The sequence below is a fragment of the Rutilus rutilus genome, assembly GCF_951802725.1.
Source record: "Rutilus rutilus genome assembly, chromosome: 19".
Classification (NCBI taxonomy): Eukaryota; Metazoa; Chordata; class Actinopteri; order Cypriniformes; family Leuciscidae; genus Rutilus; species Rutilus rutilus.
In genome coordinates, this window is record NC_140232.1 from 21,505,177 (window position 1) to 21,524,567 (window position 19,391).

At 36.3% G+C, this 19,391-nt stretch overlaps 1 protein-coding gene across 1 annotated transcript in view; it reads right to left on the reverse strand.

The window, feature by feature from the left end:
* Positions 1–19,391, reverse strand: part of celsr3 (cadherin, EGF LAG seven-pass G-type receptor 3) — a 46,051-nt gene that overhangs the window by 21,094 nt on the left and 5,566 nt on the right. Inside the window, exons 2-10 of the mRNA XM_084390398.1 lie at positions 10,644–10,981; positions 9,361–9,649; positions 4,254–4,476; positions 2,687–2,802; positions 2,444–2,532; positions 2,111–2,268; positions 1,823–1,986; positions 1,157–1,282; positions 844–1,013 (exon numbers count right to left, since the gene is read on the reverse strand). Of these exons, the coding sequence (XP_084246524.1) occupies positions 844–1,013; positions 1,157–1,282; positions 1,823–1,986; positions 2,111–2,268; positions 2,444–2,532; positions 2,687–2,802; positions 4,254–4,476; positions 9,361–9,649; positions 10,644–10,981 (1,673 nt within the window). The remainder of the gene's footprint in view (positions 1–843; positions 1,014–1,156; positions 1,283–1,822; positions 1,987–2,110; positions 2,269–2,443; positions 2,533–2,686; positions 2,803–4,253; positions 4,477–9,360; positions 9,650–10,643; positions 10,982–19,391) is intronic.

A 19,391-nucleotide genomic window follows, 5' to 3' on the forward strand; every position in this document is an offset into this window, starting at 1 on the left:
TGGAGCCTTTGTAGTTTGACGCAGAATTGTCTACTTCAAAGTGCTATGGGAAGCCAAGCTAATTTTACGCAATTAACACTGTGCTTCTAGTGAAAATGTTTGTTTCCTACCCTGAAACAGATATTGTTTTTCTTTCATCAGGCTCTTAATGAATTAAGACATTTCTTGGAATATTTGAAGGCAAACAAGGCCAGGTTTTCCCTTATTGCCAGAGAGCATCAGAATACCACAGGAAAAGCTTGGTTCATAATTCATGGAGGATTCAACCCTTTGATTTTACTTAGTGTTTGCCTGTAATGAATATTTCTTCCATTGTTTTATTTAAATTAAAATGAAATGCTTATGAAAAAATAGCAGCTAAACACATTAAGAAACTACTACTACAATTGAATTAAAATAAAGTGGACTTCCTCCTTCCAACAATTAGATTATTTAATGTGAATCCTGTTAAAATACCAGTTACGACAGCTGGGTTGTTACAGATCATTTTGATATTAAATTTGATTAAAATTTTAAATGAAAAAGAAAGTCAAATTTAAATATGTAAATGTAAACTTAAAGAATGAATTTAATATCAAAATTAAAATGTTTGGTGGACAAACATTTAACTGTAAACTTAATTAAAAAAAAAATATATATATATATATATATATATATATATATATATTTATCATAAAAATTAAAATATGTTTGGTGGAAAAAATAAATAAAAATCAGTGCAGGAAAAAAAAATCATCTCTTTAAGGTAATTCGTATTAGTAATGAGATGCAGACCATACCATAACTTTGAAAGGGTTAAAGCTTTTCTAATTGTTCTGCATGCATTTTTATAAGTGAGTATACCTGAAAAATCAAGTTGGTGTACTGTCCAGCTTGAGCCTGCAGGAGAACTCCCTCTTTTGATCTGGTGCGGAACACCAGCCCCATGTACCAGGGTGTGGTGATGGTGACTTCATTCTTCAGGTCCCACCACAGTGCACTGCTTCCAAGGAAACGATGGGGGTGGGACATCACTGTGGAAGAATCATTCCAACATTACCATCATAAGCAATGCCATCATGACATTAACATTTAGTAATAGTTCCTGTTTGATAATGCCATCCTGATTTAAGATTCACTTAAAGATCAACAGAGAAATCATTTATGTAGGTCTCACCTAAGCTGCAGTCCTTCCCTCCAAATCCAACAGGGCAGTCACAGGAATACGTCTCCCAGCTCACCCGACATGTGCCGCCATTCTGGCACGGGTTTGATTTACAGAAAGGCAATTTGGCACTGCAACCTAATAAAGACAGAGCATTACATCACAAATGCTGCAGCCAATCACAGAAAAAGACAGTTACAGCACAATCACCATGACAGCAGACAATAACAGGCCAAAAATTACCACAAACGCTCACAAAAGGAAGGCACTACCATACAAAGGTTTGGGGCTGGTGATATTTTTAATGTTTTTGAAAGAAGTCTCTTATGCTCATTAGGGATGCATTATTTGTTCAAAAATACAGTAAAAATAGTAATATTGTGAAATATTATTACAATTTAAAATAACTATCCTCTATTTTAATATATTTTAAAATGTAATTTATTTCTGTGATGAATTTTCAGCAGTCATTACGCCAGTCTTCAGTGTCACATGATTCTTCAGAAATCATTCTAATACGCTGATTTGGTGCTCAAGAAACATTCTTATTATTATCAATGAAACTAACAGCTGTGCTGCTTAATAATTTTGTGGAATCCCAAACTTTTGAACGGTAGTGTATGTTGATGTCATTACAGAGATACAGAGCGTCACTTTCATCACATAATGCGCACACACCAGGTAAAGTGCCATTATTAGCGATGAATCCTGCCATGTCCACTGGTCTGTTATCAATGTGCAGGTCTTTCATGCAGCCAATAAATTCTCTTGTACCAAACGGGAAATTCTCAGGCAGGTTAGGAACTCCACCCAAAAACAACGGGCCAGTCAGATCCAAAGACCTATGAGAGAAACAATACAGAATGAGAGAATGAGAGAGATGCTATGAGTTTTCCTGAGCAAAACCAACATGTGCAAAGTGAACATATACTGTAAATGTGTATGTGTGAGTGTGCGCACGCTCACTTCTTGCTGCTGGTCTGTCTCCCCTGTGCAGCACAGCTATAGTTGCCGAGCTGAGTGCCAAACCTCAGAGAAACGGCCGTATCACAGTCATCTACACTCAAGACAGCGACCTTCTCATCGGATGGACCCTGAACCTCACCGCTAACACTTCGCTTTGGCTAGGATACATACACAAATGTTTCCCCATAAGTACACAAACACAAAGCACGCAACTACATTCTGAATATAAGGAAACTAACAAAAGTTCCATAGTAGAAAAGTCCATAGTAACAGAAGAATAAGGAATAGTCCACCCAAAAATTCAAATTCTGCTTCTTCAGAGCATTTTCTCACCTTGTTGTAGTAATGGATGTGAACAGTGTGCCAGTTGCCATCACTCACTCCACCAGGCAGGTACGGGCTCACCAGAGTAGACGACTCACCTGTGGAAAAGGAGATCAAAAGTAGATATTAAAGTGACAGACTCACAAAATGTACACCACAACCCTTTCATATTTCTATGTAATCCCAAATTTCGACCATAGATGGGTCCAGGATTTATTGTAAAACTGAGCACACACACGCACTCTTCTTTACCTGTGGAGTATTTAAGAACCATTTGTCCGTCCAGTATCTCCAAAGCAAGGAAGTCGTGCTTCTCATTAAACCGGCCATTGTAGAAGACCAAACCATTACTTTCCAATGTGGCAAACCTACAAAACACAATTAAAGCTCATCAAAGATCTGGAATGAATCAGTACAGGTCCATTTAGAGTTTAATAATGTAATGCCCACAAATTGTCTTAAAGTACACTCAGCAGAAATTGATCTCTAAATGAATCTAACTCAATTTCCAGTCAGCATGGGACGGTTTCATGGCAGGGAGATCAGCAAACAATATCCATTAGACCTTGCAAAGTCAAATATTTTGCACATTTAGAGCATTATTTTAGAGCAAAATTTTAACTAGGTGCCAAAGCAACATTTCTCATTTTCATTTAGTGTAACCTGATGTACAAAAATAACTAACACTAAAACTGGAATAAAAATTAATAAAAACTAAATAGACCTAATTTTAAAAACGAATAAAAATTACAAAGATTACGTAATAAATAAAAACAAAATAAAATGATTAATTATTAATAAAAAAAAATTATTAACCACAAATAAATAAATAAATAAGATTCATTATTGTTAAGGCAAAACTCTCTGACTGCATGGTAAAGAAATAAAATGATAAATAATTATTTGAATTTTCAAATTTCTAATTTTACATTTGCGATTTCATTTCGACTAAATTGCCAAATGAAAGCCAAAATAATAATATCTCTTTTTGGTATATACATTTATAGCTGACATGCCTCTGGATGTCCTCTCTGGAAAGGATTTTTTTTTTTTTTTTTTTTTTTTAACAAATGCACTAGTTTGGTCCAAACAAAACGCTGACAAAAGGCCTAAGCTGTGAGAGAGATGGACCCTGTTTACGCTCTCCTGAGCAAAGACTTTTAGATTTAAAAGAGTTTTTATAGGATATGGCCAGTTGGTAAATTGCACACTGTAGCACAATGGTTATCTTTCAGTGCAGAGAGGCCAGGCTTTAACCGAGAGAGAGAGAGAGAAGGATTTAATATTCTGGCGTGTCTAGGGAGATGAGAGAAGGTTGTGCCCTTTCTGGGTGTGTTGATATTTGACCATTTTAATAAATAAAATAGCTCTGTTTTAGTCACCCTGGAGATTACAACAAACATCCATTATATTACCTCTGTGCCACAGCAACCAAACCCTGACCAATCACATCAAACACATGACCAGAAAATAAAACTCACAAGGGGAAGTAGAAAAAAACAGGATGAAAGAAGAGTGCTAAGGAGCTTTTCTCATGAACAGAGCATGAAAGAGAGAGGAGAGAATGTAAGAAATAGATTACAGAAGGGAAAATAAGATTTATGATATATACATTCATATTTATATCTATAAACATACAAATATTTACATTTGTACTGTTTTTAATTAATCTCTCCTATCTCAGAAAAAAATCCTAATATAATCCTAATCCTAATACAAAACTGGTTATTTCTGTCATAGTTTTGGACTTGACACATGACTAAAGATTTGACTTCATGCCTTTAAATTACACAACAGGTGTGTCCATGTATGTACTCACGAGAGAGAGATGGAGAGGTGGAATCGTTGACGGAGCCCCCTGAACATCATGAATGATTTTGGCGGGAAGGATCTGGTGGTGACAGAGCAGTAGGGCTTCTCATAACCTCCTGCAGGACACTCACACCTGAATCCCCCTCCGGAGAGCTCACGACACGTACCACCGTTACGACAAACGCCTGCCACACATCGTCCACCACGCCGGTCAAACTCACAACGCTCGCCTGAGACGGACAGAGAAAACACATCAAATATACACATGCACACATTGATACTTCTTCAATTCAATTTGGTTTATCTTTAGATGCTGATCTTTAAAATTAGGTGCTGATATTTTGAAGATAATTTTTAAAAACCATAACAAATGTAATCTTTAGTAAATCTCAAAAGAAATATCCGTTTTATATATTGTAATGTATATTCAGTTGTTGTATTTAAAATGATTGACTTTAGTTGTTAGCATTTTATTTTGAATTATGTAGACAAAATACTTCATAATTTTAGTTTCGGCCATTTACATGTATCAGCTATTGGCCGTAGCATAAAAAATAAAAAAATGGCTTATTGCTATTGGCCAGAATTTTAATATGAGGCATCCCAATTTTCTTTACTAAATACTTTGACTAAATTTGAAAATGTCAAGTTGTCAGGACTCAAAATCTGTCAATTTTTTAACACACACCTATTGTGATGAAATTTTATATTATTTATTTAGTTAAAGCTAAGTTGTTCAAGTCGGCATGAAATCTATGGAATCTATTTTCTAAATGTATGTTATTGTGCAACATACATTTGTTATTATATCTTGTTGTGAATGACTCATTTACGCAAATCTTTTTTTTATTGCTACATTTTTTGAGCTTGTAATTTTTAAGAACAAGGCAAAGACACCAAAAATAAATCTTAAAAATAGCTTGATCTTCCAGTAAAACAACAGACTTGCCAGACTTCTTCGATCATTTAGTGCGCTTAAAACCCCTCACATTCAGATCTGATTTTACAATACCAAATGTGACAACAAAACCAGCAACAAAATATAAATAAACCTGGTAAACACTCCCAAATGAAACCCTAATAATTATTCATGCCCTAGTGCATGCTGGGAACAGGGAGCGAATGGAACTAAACCACATTACCATTTTTTTCAGAGTTCTATTTTTACTTGATCCATGAATCATTTCTCACAGCTTTATGTAAAATTTGAAAAGCTGAACATTAAAAGTAACTGTTTTAAATCATTTGATATGATTAAACATTTGTACCATCGCTGTATCAGCAGGGATCTAGCTTACAGACACACACACACATTCTAGAAATGTGTATAAACTCTGTAAAAACCTGTAGACAGGGAAACCCCAATGGACCAATAACAGACAAACACACACACACTCCTTCATAAAACAGCTTGTTGTTTGGGTTCTGAAACATCAGCAGATCATACCCTAAGGCTTTATGTTGCTGAGCCAAATGTGAGCCAAATTCTGGCATAGTGATGTTCCAGCATTGTGTTGGTGATGAGCCTCTGGCACTGGTTAAATAAAGCGCATTAATGGGCATGCATGTACAAACCTCTGGCACAGACACACACATGTAGACATCTCAGCCTCCCTTTAGTGGGAGTATGAAAATACTACCTTTAAAAGCACTTCAAACTTTGACCCACTACAGAAATATACACACATACAGAAAAATGCCTCAGGACACACATATGGACAGACACACATCACATGCAAACAAACCATCAATGTTTACACTAAAGTAACTGCTCAATATGAATACAAACCAGCCACACACACACACACACATATATAAACAGACACCAAAACCCACAAGACACATGGACTTGCAGATTTAAAAAGAAGCTCAGTCCAGCCTTTATCCTACTGGCTACATAGACTGAGAGTTCTCTGCATATTCAACAAGAGGCATTTGCATATTCATCATAGCTTACAAGCATATCACCTGCAAAGGGAAAAGGATTTAAGCACACATTCCTCTTGACAGCAGCACTGAATATTCAAAAGCCAACTTAAAATAAGTCGCTATGCCCAGAATAAAAATATATAAGCAGGGAAAACCACTGAACACATGAAACCTGAACACCAACTAAAATATATCATAAATATATTTCATAAAAGAGAAAACCCAGTATTCATTATTTAATGTTACATGAAGTAATATAAATTGTTGTTATGGCCTATATAAATACAATTTATGTGATATTTAAATGATTTTTAATAATTTGCTAGGCCAACTTTCTATTGCAATTTATCTATATGTGATTATTACAGACAGACAGTGAGCATAAAATCATGGCAAATTTCAATACAATAAATATGTTGAACATTCAAAAATCACCCTAACATAGTAATCTATCTATTTACCAGTCTGTATGAGAGACTGCTTATGAAACTTAAAGTTTGTCTTATCTTTGTCTTACTAGTTTTATCATAAAGATCTTAGAATGTTTTTGCAAATAAATGTGTTTATCTTCTGCTTAATTATATCGTTTCTCGTAAGTAAAGGTGCTGAATGTATAAGAAAGAGTGTTCAAATATTGCAAGATATATCATAAGAATTGAATTAAATTGCTTTTAGAATGTTTAATTAGTATTTAACACGTTTGCCAATTCCATTTTCAAAGTGTTTCTATGCCCCTGGCCCTAGTTAAACCATATGGACTGTTTGACACGAACACGCGCAATTCTGAGAAAACATTTCACACTGACTGCTCCTGCTCACAGAGCACTTACTGACACACAGACCAACAGCAATTTCTTTAAACTTCTCAACCAGAACTGACAGAAAACACACACATACACACACACACACACACACACACACACACACACACACACACACACGCACGCGCATGCACGCACACAAACATGTTCAAACTCAAAAATACAAACACATTCTCACAGTTCACAATGAGGTATACAAGTTCATCTTAAAGTCCAAAAACAAAAAAACAAAAAATAGAATTGTCTTCACATATCCACAACAAATACAAGCAATAGCACACAGAGATATTCACCTACATAAAGCAAAGAGAATTCAAGTGCGCTTATCTAGACATGGACAAAAGGTGAGCTTTTAAGTACACACACATGCTCTCACACACACCGGCGCACACTTAAACAAATCTCCATTGATTCTCAGCTGACTCTAAATCACTTAAAAACCAGCAGGGAAAGGCTCTAAAACCCTCTCTGCAAATATCTCTCCATCTTTAGTCTCTCTATCTTCAGTCTCTAGATACTTTTGTCCTTTTATATTTGTGACTGGTGCTCGCTCTCTCTCTTTTCTCCAGCTGTTCACTTCCTGACTTACTATTAAGAGCACCCTCTTTCTGCCTCTCTCTTTTTCGCTCCACTCCCCTGTACCTATCCAGACTATTTGGTAATGTATTCTCTCCGCTTCGTTCAAATGATGTTTAATTCATCAAAGCTATTCTTCTTCTCTTGGGCTAAACCACCCTACCCAACCCCCACACACATGGTACAGCCCTCGGGGGGATCCTGCATCTGCCCCTGCTTTCATCCTTCCGTTGGATTTCTTTTTCTCTCTTTCACTTTCTCTCATACTGCAGCGTTTGTATTACTAAGAGTTGCTCATTTCACTTTAGAATGACTTCACTGCTGAGAGTTTAGGTCTGTTCAACTCCAATGGCTACACACACACACTGAAAAACAAACTGGTTAGCGGTTGTGCTGTTCCACCAGGCACCACCGTCTAGTCTCAGCATCAGATGCTGCGCCCACGGACCGCTCACAGCCCCTTCACTGGCCATCTGATGCATATTGAACAGAAAACTGGCAATGTTTGATTGGCAGGCTGCTGCACAATTTGAGTGCCTCTTTGGAAAAACTAGTAACTGGATTTGGAAACGTTGGAGGCGCACATGGCCAGGGCTGGGTTAAAATATTGATTTTATCATTAATCGTGCTATTCATTTGAACGATCTCAAAAAACTGATTACTACTGATTACTCAATAATCAATATTGAAAATCCCAAGATTGATTGCCATCAGCAAAACAAACCCAAAAGTTACCACCTTATTTTTTTACGTAAGAGCGGGCGCGGCCATTTGTAAATTTAAGGTTCCTGGCTTCCAGTGCGAACTGGTATTTCTTATTTAATTATAAACACACTGGTTTGTTGCGCAAACAGTTTTTCCATTTACTGCACTTTGATATTCTTCTCGTTATTTCCCTATAGCGGCTAATGAATCGAAAGTCTCACACATTCGCAGAAAACAGCTTACTTCTGCATGGAAAAATAAGGTGGAAAAGGACTAGGAGTGACACTTAAAAATAAAATTGTATATATTTAAAACAGTTTGTTTAATTTAATGTTTTAAAATGTAGTTAAAATAATAAATTAATAAACCATTTTTTATTTGAAAAAATAAATGGACGTTATTGATTAGTTGCAAAAAACGGTTTTACATTAGAAATGCAATTTAAAGTTTACTTCAGTTGGTATCCACAGAGCTGTTTTTACTATTTTTATATTTAATATAAATAAATAGTAATCGAACTCCATAGTTTGGACCCTGTTTTAAGATTATTAATTACCGTAAATTCTTATTTTTACCAAGTAAGAAGGTTCCTTAAATAATTTAAAGCATTAGCTGAGAATTTCTTTCATACATACTATATACAAAATGGACATTATAACTGATATATCTGAAAATGAATTAAATCAAATTGAATTTGTTAACTAATTTGTTAATCAGAACCTAATTGGAATGTAATTAGAAGATCTGAATCTATACCCAGTCCTACTCTTAGCATCAAATCTTTGAAAGATATATTTTGTCCTTTTCCTGTCTAACCAAGAAACATCAAATGCCAAATGTTGTTGGGTTTGTTGGATCCTGTCGGTTGGGCAGTATGAACATGATTCTCATCATTCTACTGTACATCCAACAGCCAACTTTAGTGCACATTTGAAATGTTGCTGTATGTTTTGGCAGTGTGAACCAGCCATAAGTGGGCGATTCTTGGCCAGAATAATCTATTGCAAGTCTTTGCAAGACTCCCCATCATCTAGAAAGATACAATAACACATCTCTTACTGAAATACACAATCCCACTCTCACCTGTGTAATCCTCTCGGCAGATGCAGGTGTAGCCTCCCTCCCTGCGAGCACACACTCCTCCATTCATGCAGGGGTTTGAGTAACACAGGTTTATTTCAATCTCGCAGTAATCTCCGGTAAATCCGGCTGGGCAGCGGCAGCGCAGGCCTGTGATGGGATGGATGGGCCGGAACAGCGTGGAAGGGGAGGCGATAAAGGGAGCGGAGCTGTTGAAGCGGAGGACGCTGATGCACTTCATGTAGTTCTGACATGGCTCACGCAAGCACACGTTATCATCAAATGGGAGAACCTGCCGTAATACACAACAAAAGGTGCTTTTAAGTGTTTGTGTGAACTTGTGTGTGTAGTTCCCCCTAAAATTATAGGAGATTATAAATTATCAATATATTCAGCATGCCTTAAAATTCAGTCAAACATTTATTGGTTGCTCTCATGTTTTTTTAAAATCAAAACTCAACTGGCAAATGGATAAAGAAAAGTATTTGGCAAAAAGATGAAGAAAATAAATTTGTAATTGCAATGTTTTAAGTAAAGTTTAATTAATTTATTGTTTCATTTAACTATGAATTGAATAAATAACTTTAGATTTACCTTTTTGTCAATTTGAAAAGTTTTTTTATTTTATAAATTTTTAAACTACTGTTCAAAAGTTTTGGGTCAGGAAGATTTTTTTTTATTCAACAAGGACACATTAAATTTATCTAAAGAGACAGTAAAGAATTAAAAAATAAAAAATTCAACCAAATGCTGTTCTATTGAATTTTCTATTCATCAAAAAAAAAAAAAAAAAGTTTTACGGTTTCCACAAACATATTAAGCAGCACAGGTGTTTTCAACATTGATAATAATAAGAAATGTTTCTTGAGCAGCAAAAGATCATATTAGAAAGATTTCTGAAGGATCATGTGACACTGAAGACTGGTGTAACGATGCTGAAATTTCAGCTTAGCCATCACATGAATAAATTACATTTCAAAATAAATTAAAACAGAAAACAATTATTTTAAATTGTAATAATATTTCACAATTTCACTGTACTTATTTTTACAGTCTCTTTTATTATATAAGTGCAGCCTTAACAAAAGACAACCAAATTAAAGATAATTATAAAGATTTGTATTACCTTATCTAATACAATGAAATTCATACAATTAAATGTTGTTTAAATGTCTAAATACTCTATGAGGCCTGTGTGTGTGTGTGTGTGTGTGTGTGTGTGTGTGTGTGTGTGTGTGTGTGTGTGTGTGTGTGTGTGTGTGTGTGTGTGTGTGTGTGTGTTTTACCTCCATATGTGCAAGGGTGTTAAGTCTAGGTCTGTTGAGGTACAGCTGCTCCTCCAGAGCCTCTGATGGGAAAAACTGCCCTCCCGGCAATGCGGCGGAGAAACTAACGTTGAGCACCTTTCCTGCATCTGCATCCGGCTGCACGTTAAACACAAACACATCATCAGGAGAGACTGAAAGCACTGCTGACACCCCCTCCAGGAAGTGAGTGAGCAGCGGGGACAGGAAGTGCTCCTGGGACATGTTCTGGAGTCGCACAGTGATGCTGCTGCTGAGCATCTCTTCTGTAATGATGAGAACCCGCAACACACACTGAGCGCTGACGCTGTGAATGCCATCTGAGAAACACACAGAGAATGAGACAAAGGGAAGATGAAGTGAGTTAAGGAGAGATAATAAGCATAAAAATGACAAGCCTTGCCCTGTATCACAGTATGTGTAAAAGCAGAATGTCAAATCACTTTAGTTTGTAAGATAAGTGATAAGAACATGTCTGACAGCTCCATCAAAACACCACTTCAGTTTCTCTGATAGTCACAGTCTATGTTTTACTTTATTGTAATGTGAAACATTTTAATGCAGCTGTGAGAGTTGTACTACTTCAGAGGTCCATCTCAACATGAAGTCGGGTCGGTGACAGTACAGCCTGTGATTTCATCTACAGCTCACTGACTGTGAAATTAGCAACATGCTGCGCAGTGAATCATGTGTCCATCAAATGCACACGTACTTTATGCTCATACACACAAATGCACATACAGTGCATACAACTTTGGATATACACAGTCACAGACTGTTTAGAATTGAAAAGAGAGCAAACTGGAAAGGTTTTCAAGGTTTTCTGTGACTGATCAGAAAATGTGTGGGTGAACCCAATGTAAACATGTCCAGATTGCATTTCAGACATTATGTTTTGTATGTAGAAATTGTAGTTGATTTTTAAAACCAGGTTTATTTATTACTGTTACTGTGTTTCATTCAGCGTGTATTATTTTCATTTTGTGAGCAAACACTACCTTTACCACTAGCAACATTTTGCGGGTGAAATCCAGTCATTTCAATTGTAATCAACATGATTGAAAATTTTGCATAAGAGCAAACATTTCCCCATGCAGATGTTGCATTATTTTTCCACACAAATTTGCAGCATTGACCAATAGACAGCTGATTGGTTTTGCAGGCTAAATTTTGCAGGCTAAATATTATAATTTCTTCTTACTGTAAAAAAAATGATGTATAAATTATATATTTAAATAATATGTCATTGTTGACATTGATCTGTATTAAAGTGATGACGGTTGAAGGAAATTTGATTAATTATCATGAAAATAATGCCCCAATGCAATCAAACATAAATGGTCCTAAATTTGGGCTTTTTTTTTCCTTTTGAGAGGGTAAAATATTTATTTTGGAGGGTAAAATATTACCCAGACAATTTCTTGACAAGTCTCCTGACATTCAGCTTTATACAGCCATATTTGTTTGGGTTTAAATATTACAGCCACTGGCTTTAATTTTGGACCATGCAGCACTTATTGGGCTGTGAGTTTGAAAATACACACCATTGCACTATTATCATTATAGTGACCAGTGAAGCATGCTAGTGTTTGAAGGACTTTGATACTCCAGTACCACTAACACCCTGCCAGCCCAAACAATTCTGAATCGTGTTATTCAGAATGTCCTTGCTGTTTGTACAACAATGATGAAATTTTCACAGTTGCTTTTCCATTTTCTAAATGATTTTTTCCCCTGAATACATTAAAAATGTCTTTGCAATTAAGTGCATGACTATGGTCTTGGCAGCAAGTCACTCTAAAGTCAATTTAAATTGAATGAAATAAAAAGAGGAAGAGAAGAGAAGAGGAAATGATTGAGATTGAGCGGGAAGGAGAGAGAGAGAGAGCTTGGGGTGAGGCTGTTGGAGGCTGGTAAGGAGTCAGGGATGGGAAAGAATAAAAGCACAGAAGATAAAATGAAGGGGGGAGGGGTGAAAGAGAGACGTTAGATCATAATGTCATCCACTTAAAAGTCATACCTTTCATGCTGATAAGCATTTCTCATTTTTTCCATCCCCCACTTCTCTCTCTCAAACACACAGACAGAAACAAAACATGCTTTCTACTCAACCACACCTGCCATGGTAATCCATAACCCAAATGTATAACAAATTGGCATTCTTAAAGGTAAAGTGTGCAATTTCAGTGCTTTTACGCTGTAAAAAAAAAAAAAATCCTGTTAAATTTAGGGTACAAAAATTTACACTTTGGTACAACTACAATGAGCGTGGGTTAAAGTAGTCAATGGTAGTCAGTGAAGATCACAGGCTGGCATTATGCAAATTTGTTACGTTGTTACGTAGGTTTGTAACAGGAAATAAGGCTGGAATTGCTGACGACTCATTACGGCAGAAGCGAGTCCTTCTTTTAGGAGACAATAACTTTATTTGTCGTGCACTTTGATCTTTAAAACTTTAAAACTTGATCTTTAAAACTTTAAAACTACATTCACAAATCGCTATACTACACACTGCATATAAGGTAGTATTTGAAAAAGCACTGAGGCACTTTAAAGATCCTTTAATCCTGCTTGGCTCACCACACCAAACAGTGTTTGCATGTACTGTTTGTATATTACAGTTTAGCTCAAAATATTTGTACAGTTTTTTCACAGTGATGAAGTGTTTGACTGAACTGCTGTAATAGCTGGAGAAATAAAGTCGTGTTTGTCAAGCGCAATGTGTGAGTGTCTACAACGCGTGAGGACGACAGCCGTGGCTTGAAGTTTTTAATGTCACTGGATGTCTCAGTGTCTAAGGAGATTATATCCTCCTTTGATGAAATGCCACCCTGTGCGAGAGAGAGAGAGAGAGAGAGAGAGAGAGAGAGAGAGAGAGAGAGAGAGAGAGAGAGAGAGAGAGAGAGAGAGAGAGAGAGAGCGAAATGGGTTAGAAGAGGAAGGATGGAGGCAGGGGAGCAGGAGTGTTTACATAGACGTCAGAAAGATAAAGGCAATATCAAGCAGACAAGAGATCCGGGAATGTGTGTTTGTGGGAGACTGAGATGAGGAAAAGACAGACAAAAAGAAGGTGTGGGGGGAGAGAACGAGGTACAGGAGAGGTAGGGGGAAGGGTGCGAGGAGGCAGCTGGTTTGATTATGGGATTATAAGGCAGTGACTCCCTACTGACCTCCCGAAAACAGTCCCCATCTCTCACTTTAACACACCATGCAGCCATTAAACTAATGCACTAGAAAAGCACATGGCGCAAAACACAACGGAAGCAAAGCACCAATTTCTTATCTTGTCTATCATTTTTCTGTCATATTCCAGTAAGCATTGAGGTCAAACAAATAATAGCAATTATGGCAAATTGACAAGTAAATAATCGTAATTACTCTAAATGGCCACAACATGTGCAGGGGTAACACACTGGTGACTCATCATCTAAATAAAACTAAACAAAACATTTATTTAAATGATTAATGAAGCTTACAACAGGAAAATATTATTATTCATGCTGATTAAATCAACACATTCGAGCTCCCACAGAGGATAAGTCAAATCACCAGCATGTGTGTGTGTTTACTTGCTCTTTGTTTAATATCTGTCTATGGGATCTGACATTAGCAGTCAGTGGAAGTCACCGTGATTTTGCCAGGCAAGATATATAATTATGAACAGAATTATTTTGTTGATCCTGGAACAACATTCCTGCCCGAAAATGTAGTGCCAACCCAATCCCTACCCATAACTTCTCAGAATCAGAGGGAAATTATATTTGAATAACACTGAGGTAGTAGTCCCTTAACCCTTAATTGTTGTAAGCCTAAACTTGACATAAAACTGTAAACTTGTCCCTCAAATCGGATTGGTTGATTGGAATGTTGTTCCAGGATCAACAAAGATGTTGATCCAGGGACATGTTGTACATATTGTATTGTTGTAAATACCAACTCAATAAACTGATCTACACTTACATAGCTAAATTTAACAGGTCCCAGAGTAAATTTTTATATAAGTCCACTTTACCGTTAAGAGAGTTGATTGCCTGAAAGAACTTTTAAAGGATACTCTATTCAGCCCCTGATTATAACTCTCTATATTGTACACTATTTACAATGAAATATTTTTTTGAATCAGCAAGGATTAATTAAACTGATCAAAACTGACATTAAAGACATTTATAATTTTACAAAAGTAAAGATTGCTCTTTACTGAAAAGAATACTGAAAAAAATATATCACCGTTTCCACAAAAATATTAAGCAGCACAACTGTTTTCAACTACCCTGGAAATCCAGAGTTCTCGCGAGAGCGCAATTTGATTTAGCTCAGCGAGTCACTCTAGCATTGAGTAATGATGCTCATTAACTATGCCCTTGTAGCCGAGCTGCACCAATCACATCGGTGTATCTGATATAGGCGGGCTAGAGGCGAGCAAAACAGATAATAATAAGAAACATGGATAATAATAAGAAATGTTTCTTGAGCACCAAATCAGCATAATAGAATGATTTCTGAAGGATCATAATGATGCTGAAAAATCATCACATTTTAAAATATATTAAAATAGAAAACTTTAACTTTAAATTGTAATAATACTTCACAATATTACTGTATTTGATCAAATTAATATAGCCTTGGTGAACCCAAGGGGCTTCTTTCAAATTGTTTTTGTTTTTTTAATCTTACTGTCCACAAACTTTTGAATGGTAGTGTATGTGATCTTATGCTATCAATAAAATGGTTATTCTTTTTAGAGAACATATCTTAAATTAAGTTTTTAACCCTGTTGACAAATTGTTTGTGTTTGTTTGTTTTATCTATCAAAACTTTCAAAATATTGTGAAATGTATGCTTAAAACATAATTTTTATATTTTACTGGTAAACCAGATCAAAATACTGGTTATGAAGATGATTTTTAAGTGCAGGCACAAATACAAACAGAAGCATTGCATATACAGCCATTCAATATAAAGCATGTTAAGAGCAGTGTGGTTGGTTTCAAAGAGGGCAATTTTCCATTTCTTTCATCTGAAATAATTTTCCTTCAGCTGTTCAAAGCATAGACCTGAACTCAGCGAGTCTTTCCTCTTTCTATTCCTTCTGTTCAATCACTCGTCAGTCATTCACCTCCCTCCATTTCCCAAGTCTCTATTCCACACTTCAGTGTTTTGTTATCTTCTCTTCCTCAGTCTGTTTTCTTCTTCCTCCTATACACATTCCCTAAACCCATCATTTCTCCTTTCTTCATTGTATTTCTCTCTACTTCTCTCTCGGACCCTTTTAATCTTTTATAATCTAGCTCCCTTACCCATTCTAAAGTGAACTTTATTTTAGGCTTGTTTTGCACAAGGGGATTGTTAGAAATAACTGCCTGTGAGAGTGTGTTTGATGCAATTCTCGCTGGGGTCGTAGGAAAACATGCAAATACCTTTTACCAGTTCACAAAAACATGAAATAAACACATAGGTTTTGTAGGTCCCTACAGTATAGGTTTTTTCAGGTTTCACTACCTAACACAACAAACCTGATACATGCACATGTATCAGGTAAATCCTATCAGATAAATCCCATCACATAGAAACTCTTTCACCTAGATATCATCACATAGAGACTGTGTCTGTTCCCCGAGCTAGGAAATACAAAAAACTCCCAAACCCATTTAAGGGTAAGGGATTTGATTGATGTTCAACAAATAAAAACTTGGGTAAAATCAGACAATTACATTACTTTAAATGAGTCCACTCCACAAGATTACTGCTATAACCACGAGGCTCGTTTAAAAGGAAAAGGGGGAGGTATTGCTGTAATTTATAGCAATATCTTCAGTATTACTCAGAAGTCTAGTTTCAAATACAATTCTTTTGAAGTGATAGTGCTTTCTGTAACATTATCTAGCGTAAGTGATAAATCCAGTTTGACATTTGTGCTGGCTACTGTATACAGGCCACCAGGGCACCATACAGATTTTATCAAAGAATTTGCTGATTTTCTATCAGAGTTAGTACTGGTTGCAGATAAAGTCCTAATTGTTGGGGATTTTAATATCCATGTAGATAATGAAAAAGAAGCATTGGGATTAGCATTTACAGACATTCTAAACTCTACTGGAGTTATCCATTTTTTTATTAATTCATCTTTGTCACTAGGATATGTACCGAAAACTTTTAAGCTGGCTATTATTAAACCTCTTATTAAAAAAATGCAACTTGATCCTACAGAATTAGTTAATTACAGGCCGATCTGGAATCTACCTTTTCTGTCAAAGTTAATAGAAAAAAACTATGTTCCTTTTTAGAAAGAAATGATATCTGTGAGGATTTCCAGTCAGGATTTAGACCATATCATAGTACGGAGACAGCTCTCATTAGAGTTAAAATGATTTGCTCTTATCATCCGATCATGGTTGTATCTCTCTATTAGTGTTACTGGATCTTAGTGCTGCATTTGATACCATCGACCACAACATTCTTTTGAATAGACTTGAAAATTATGTTGGCACTGGTGGAATTGCACTAGCATGGTTCAAATCATACTTATCTGACCGTTATCAGTTTGTAGCAGTAAATGAAGAGATGTCGTATCGATCAAAAGTTCAGTATGGAGTACCACAAGGCTCAGTACTAGGACCGTTGCTGTTCACCCTGTACATGCTACCCTTGGGAGATATCATTAGGAAGCATGGAATTAGTTTTCACTGTTATGCTGATGATACTCAGCTCTATATTTCTACACGCCCTGACAAAACCTCTGCACTGCTTCGTCGTCGGTTAGGAACCTGGGTGTGCTCTTTGATACCAATCTTTCATTTGAAAGCCACGTTTCTAGCATCTGTAAAACCGCATTCTTCCATCTTAAAAATATATCTAAATTACGACATATGCTTTCAATGAAAAATGCAGAACAGTTAGTTCATGCGTTCATGACCTCAAGGCTAGATTATTGTAGCTCTACTGGGTGGTTGCCCTGCACGCTTAATAAACAAAGTCCAGTTGGTTCTCACTAGAACCAGAAAGTATGACCGTATTAGCTCCGTTCTGTCAACACTGCACTGGCTCCCTATTAAACATTGTATAAAACATCGTTCCTGAATCATAATCATATACTGTTCGCTTGTTGGCCAGAGGAGAACTGGCCCCGACTGAGCCTGGTTTCACCCAAGGTTTTTTTCTCCATTCTGTCACCTGGTGGAGTTTTGGTTCCTTGCCACTGTTGCCTTGGCTTTTGGCTTGCTTAGTTGGGGACATTTAATATTCAACAATATTATTGATCTGCCTTACTTAAGGTGGACGATGACGCAATTTTCTTCTAGAAACAAACTTTATTGTATTATTTTCATGTTATCACTGTGAAGCTGCTTTGATACAATCTGTATTGTAAAAAGCACTATATAAATAAAGGTGACTTGACTTGACTTGACATGCTGACAAATTCTCACAACAGCACCTCTCACATTTGACAAACTTCTGAACATTGAAATTACAAACCTAGCATGACCAAAACAGGCCCCAGGTGTCATGGGTCACTGTATGTGTGGTTTGCGCACAAAAATAAAGTGAAATGCTTAGATGTATTTGCCCTTCATAGTTGGAATTAGTCACATGGAAATATATTTCTACCCCATCAGCCAAAAGGCACTCAACTACGAACACTTACACACTCAAAAACACATGTGTATAAACACACAAACTTAATATGCTCAAACAAACCCAGATGTAGGCATAAACAATGTAGATGGCTGCATGAACGAATATTCAACCATCTGATTAAACAAACACACACACAAAATCTTGGGCACTAGTTTGACAGCTGATTACTGTGCTCCGTTTGTTTCCAAAGCCAGGCTTCCCCTAAGGACGTCCTATTACACTCAAAGTAAAGTAGAACAGAGAGAGAGAGAGAGAGAGAGAGAGAGAGAGAGAGAGAGAGCATGCAAGATAAGAGGGCTGTATGTAATCCTCTATTAAACTACATTTACCAGTATTCACACACACACACACACACACATTTATTTTGAAATACATGCATTATCTCTGAGACCAATATGATTTTGGCTACACCTCAAATGTGCATTTTGTACATCACATCATTAAAGGCATAGCAAAATAAACACTACAACTAATCACATCCATACAAGCCTTGCTTAGAGAATAACAAGATAAAGGCGACATTGAGCTTCAAACCATGTCATCTCATCTTACAGACAATGAGCTGTGCTCATTAGGAAACTGTAACTGCTGTTTCTCTGGGTGAATTGGAATACAAAGGAATTATTTCATAGGAAATACTATATTTCAAATTAACCTTCTGTTTCCCTTGGGACATCAAAACTCTGATAAAGTCAAACAATCCATAAGCTGCTCCGCTCATTTAGAAACACATATTTATACTATTTAACCCAACAGAAAAAAAAAAATTCTGTGAGAAAAAAGGGAAAGAAAGGGATAGAAAGCAAGGAAGCAAAAAAATGAATGAGGAATGAAGAGCAAGAGGGGGATGGAAATGGAAGTGTGCTTTCCTCAGAGGAGAGAGTTAGAATTTTACCAGAGGGTAACTGAGCTGTCCAACACTGCAGTCTTACAAACTCCCTAACCTATATGCCTTACACACACACGCACACAAACTGAAAGGTAAGGTAAATAAAAAAAGCAGCAATATTTTTTAAGTCAAGTAGGACATTTTTTCTAAGTGATAAATAAACATAAAACAGCCACAAAAATCCACACATCTTGATAAATTTACCA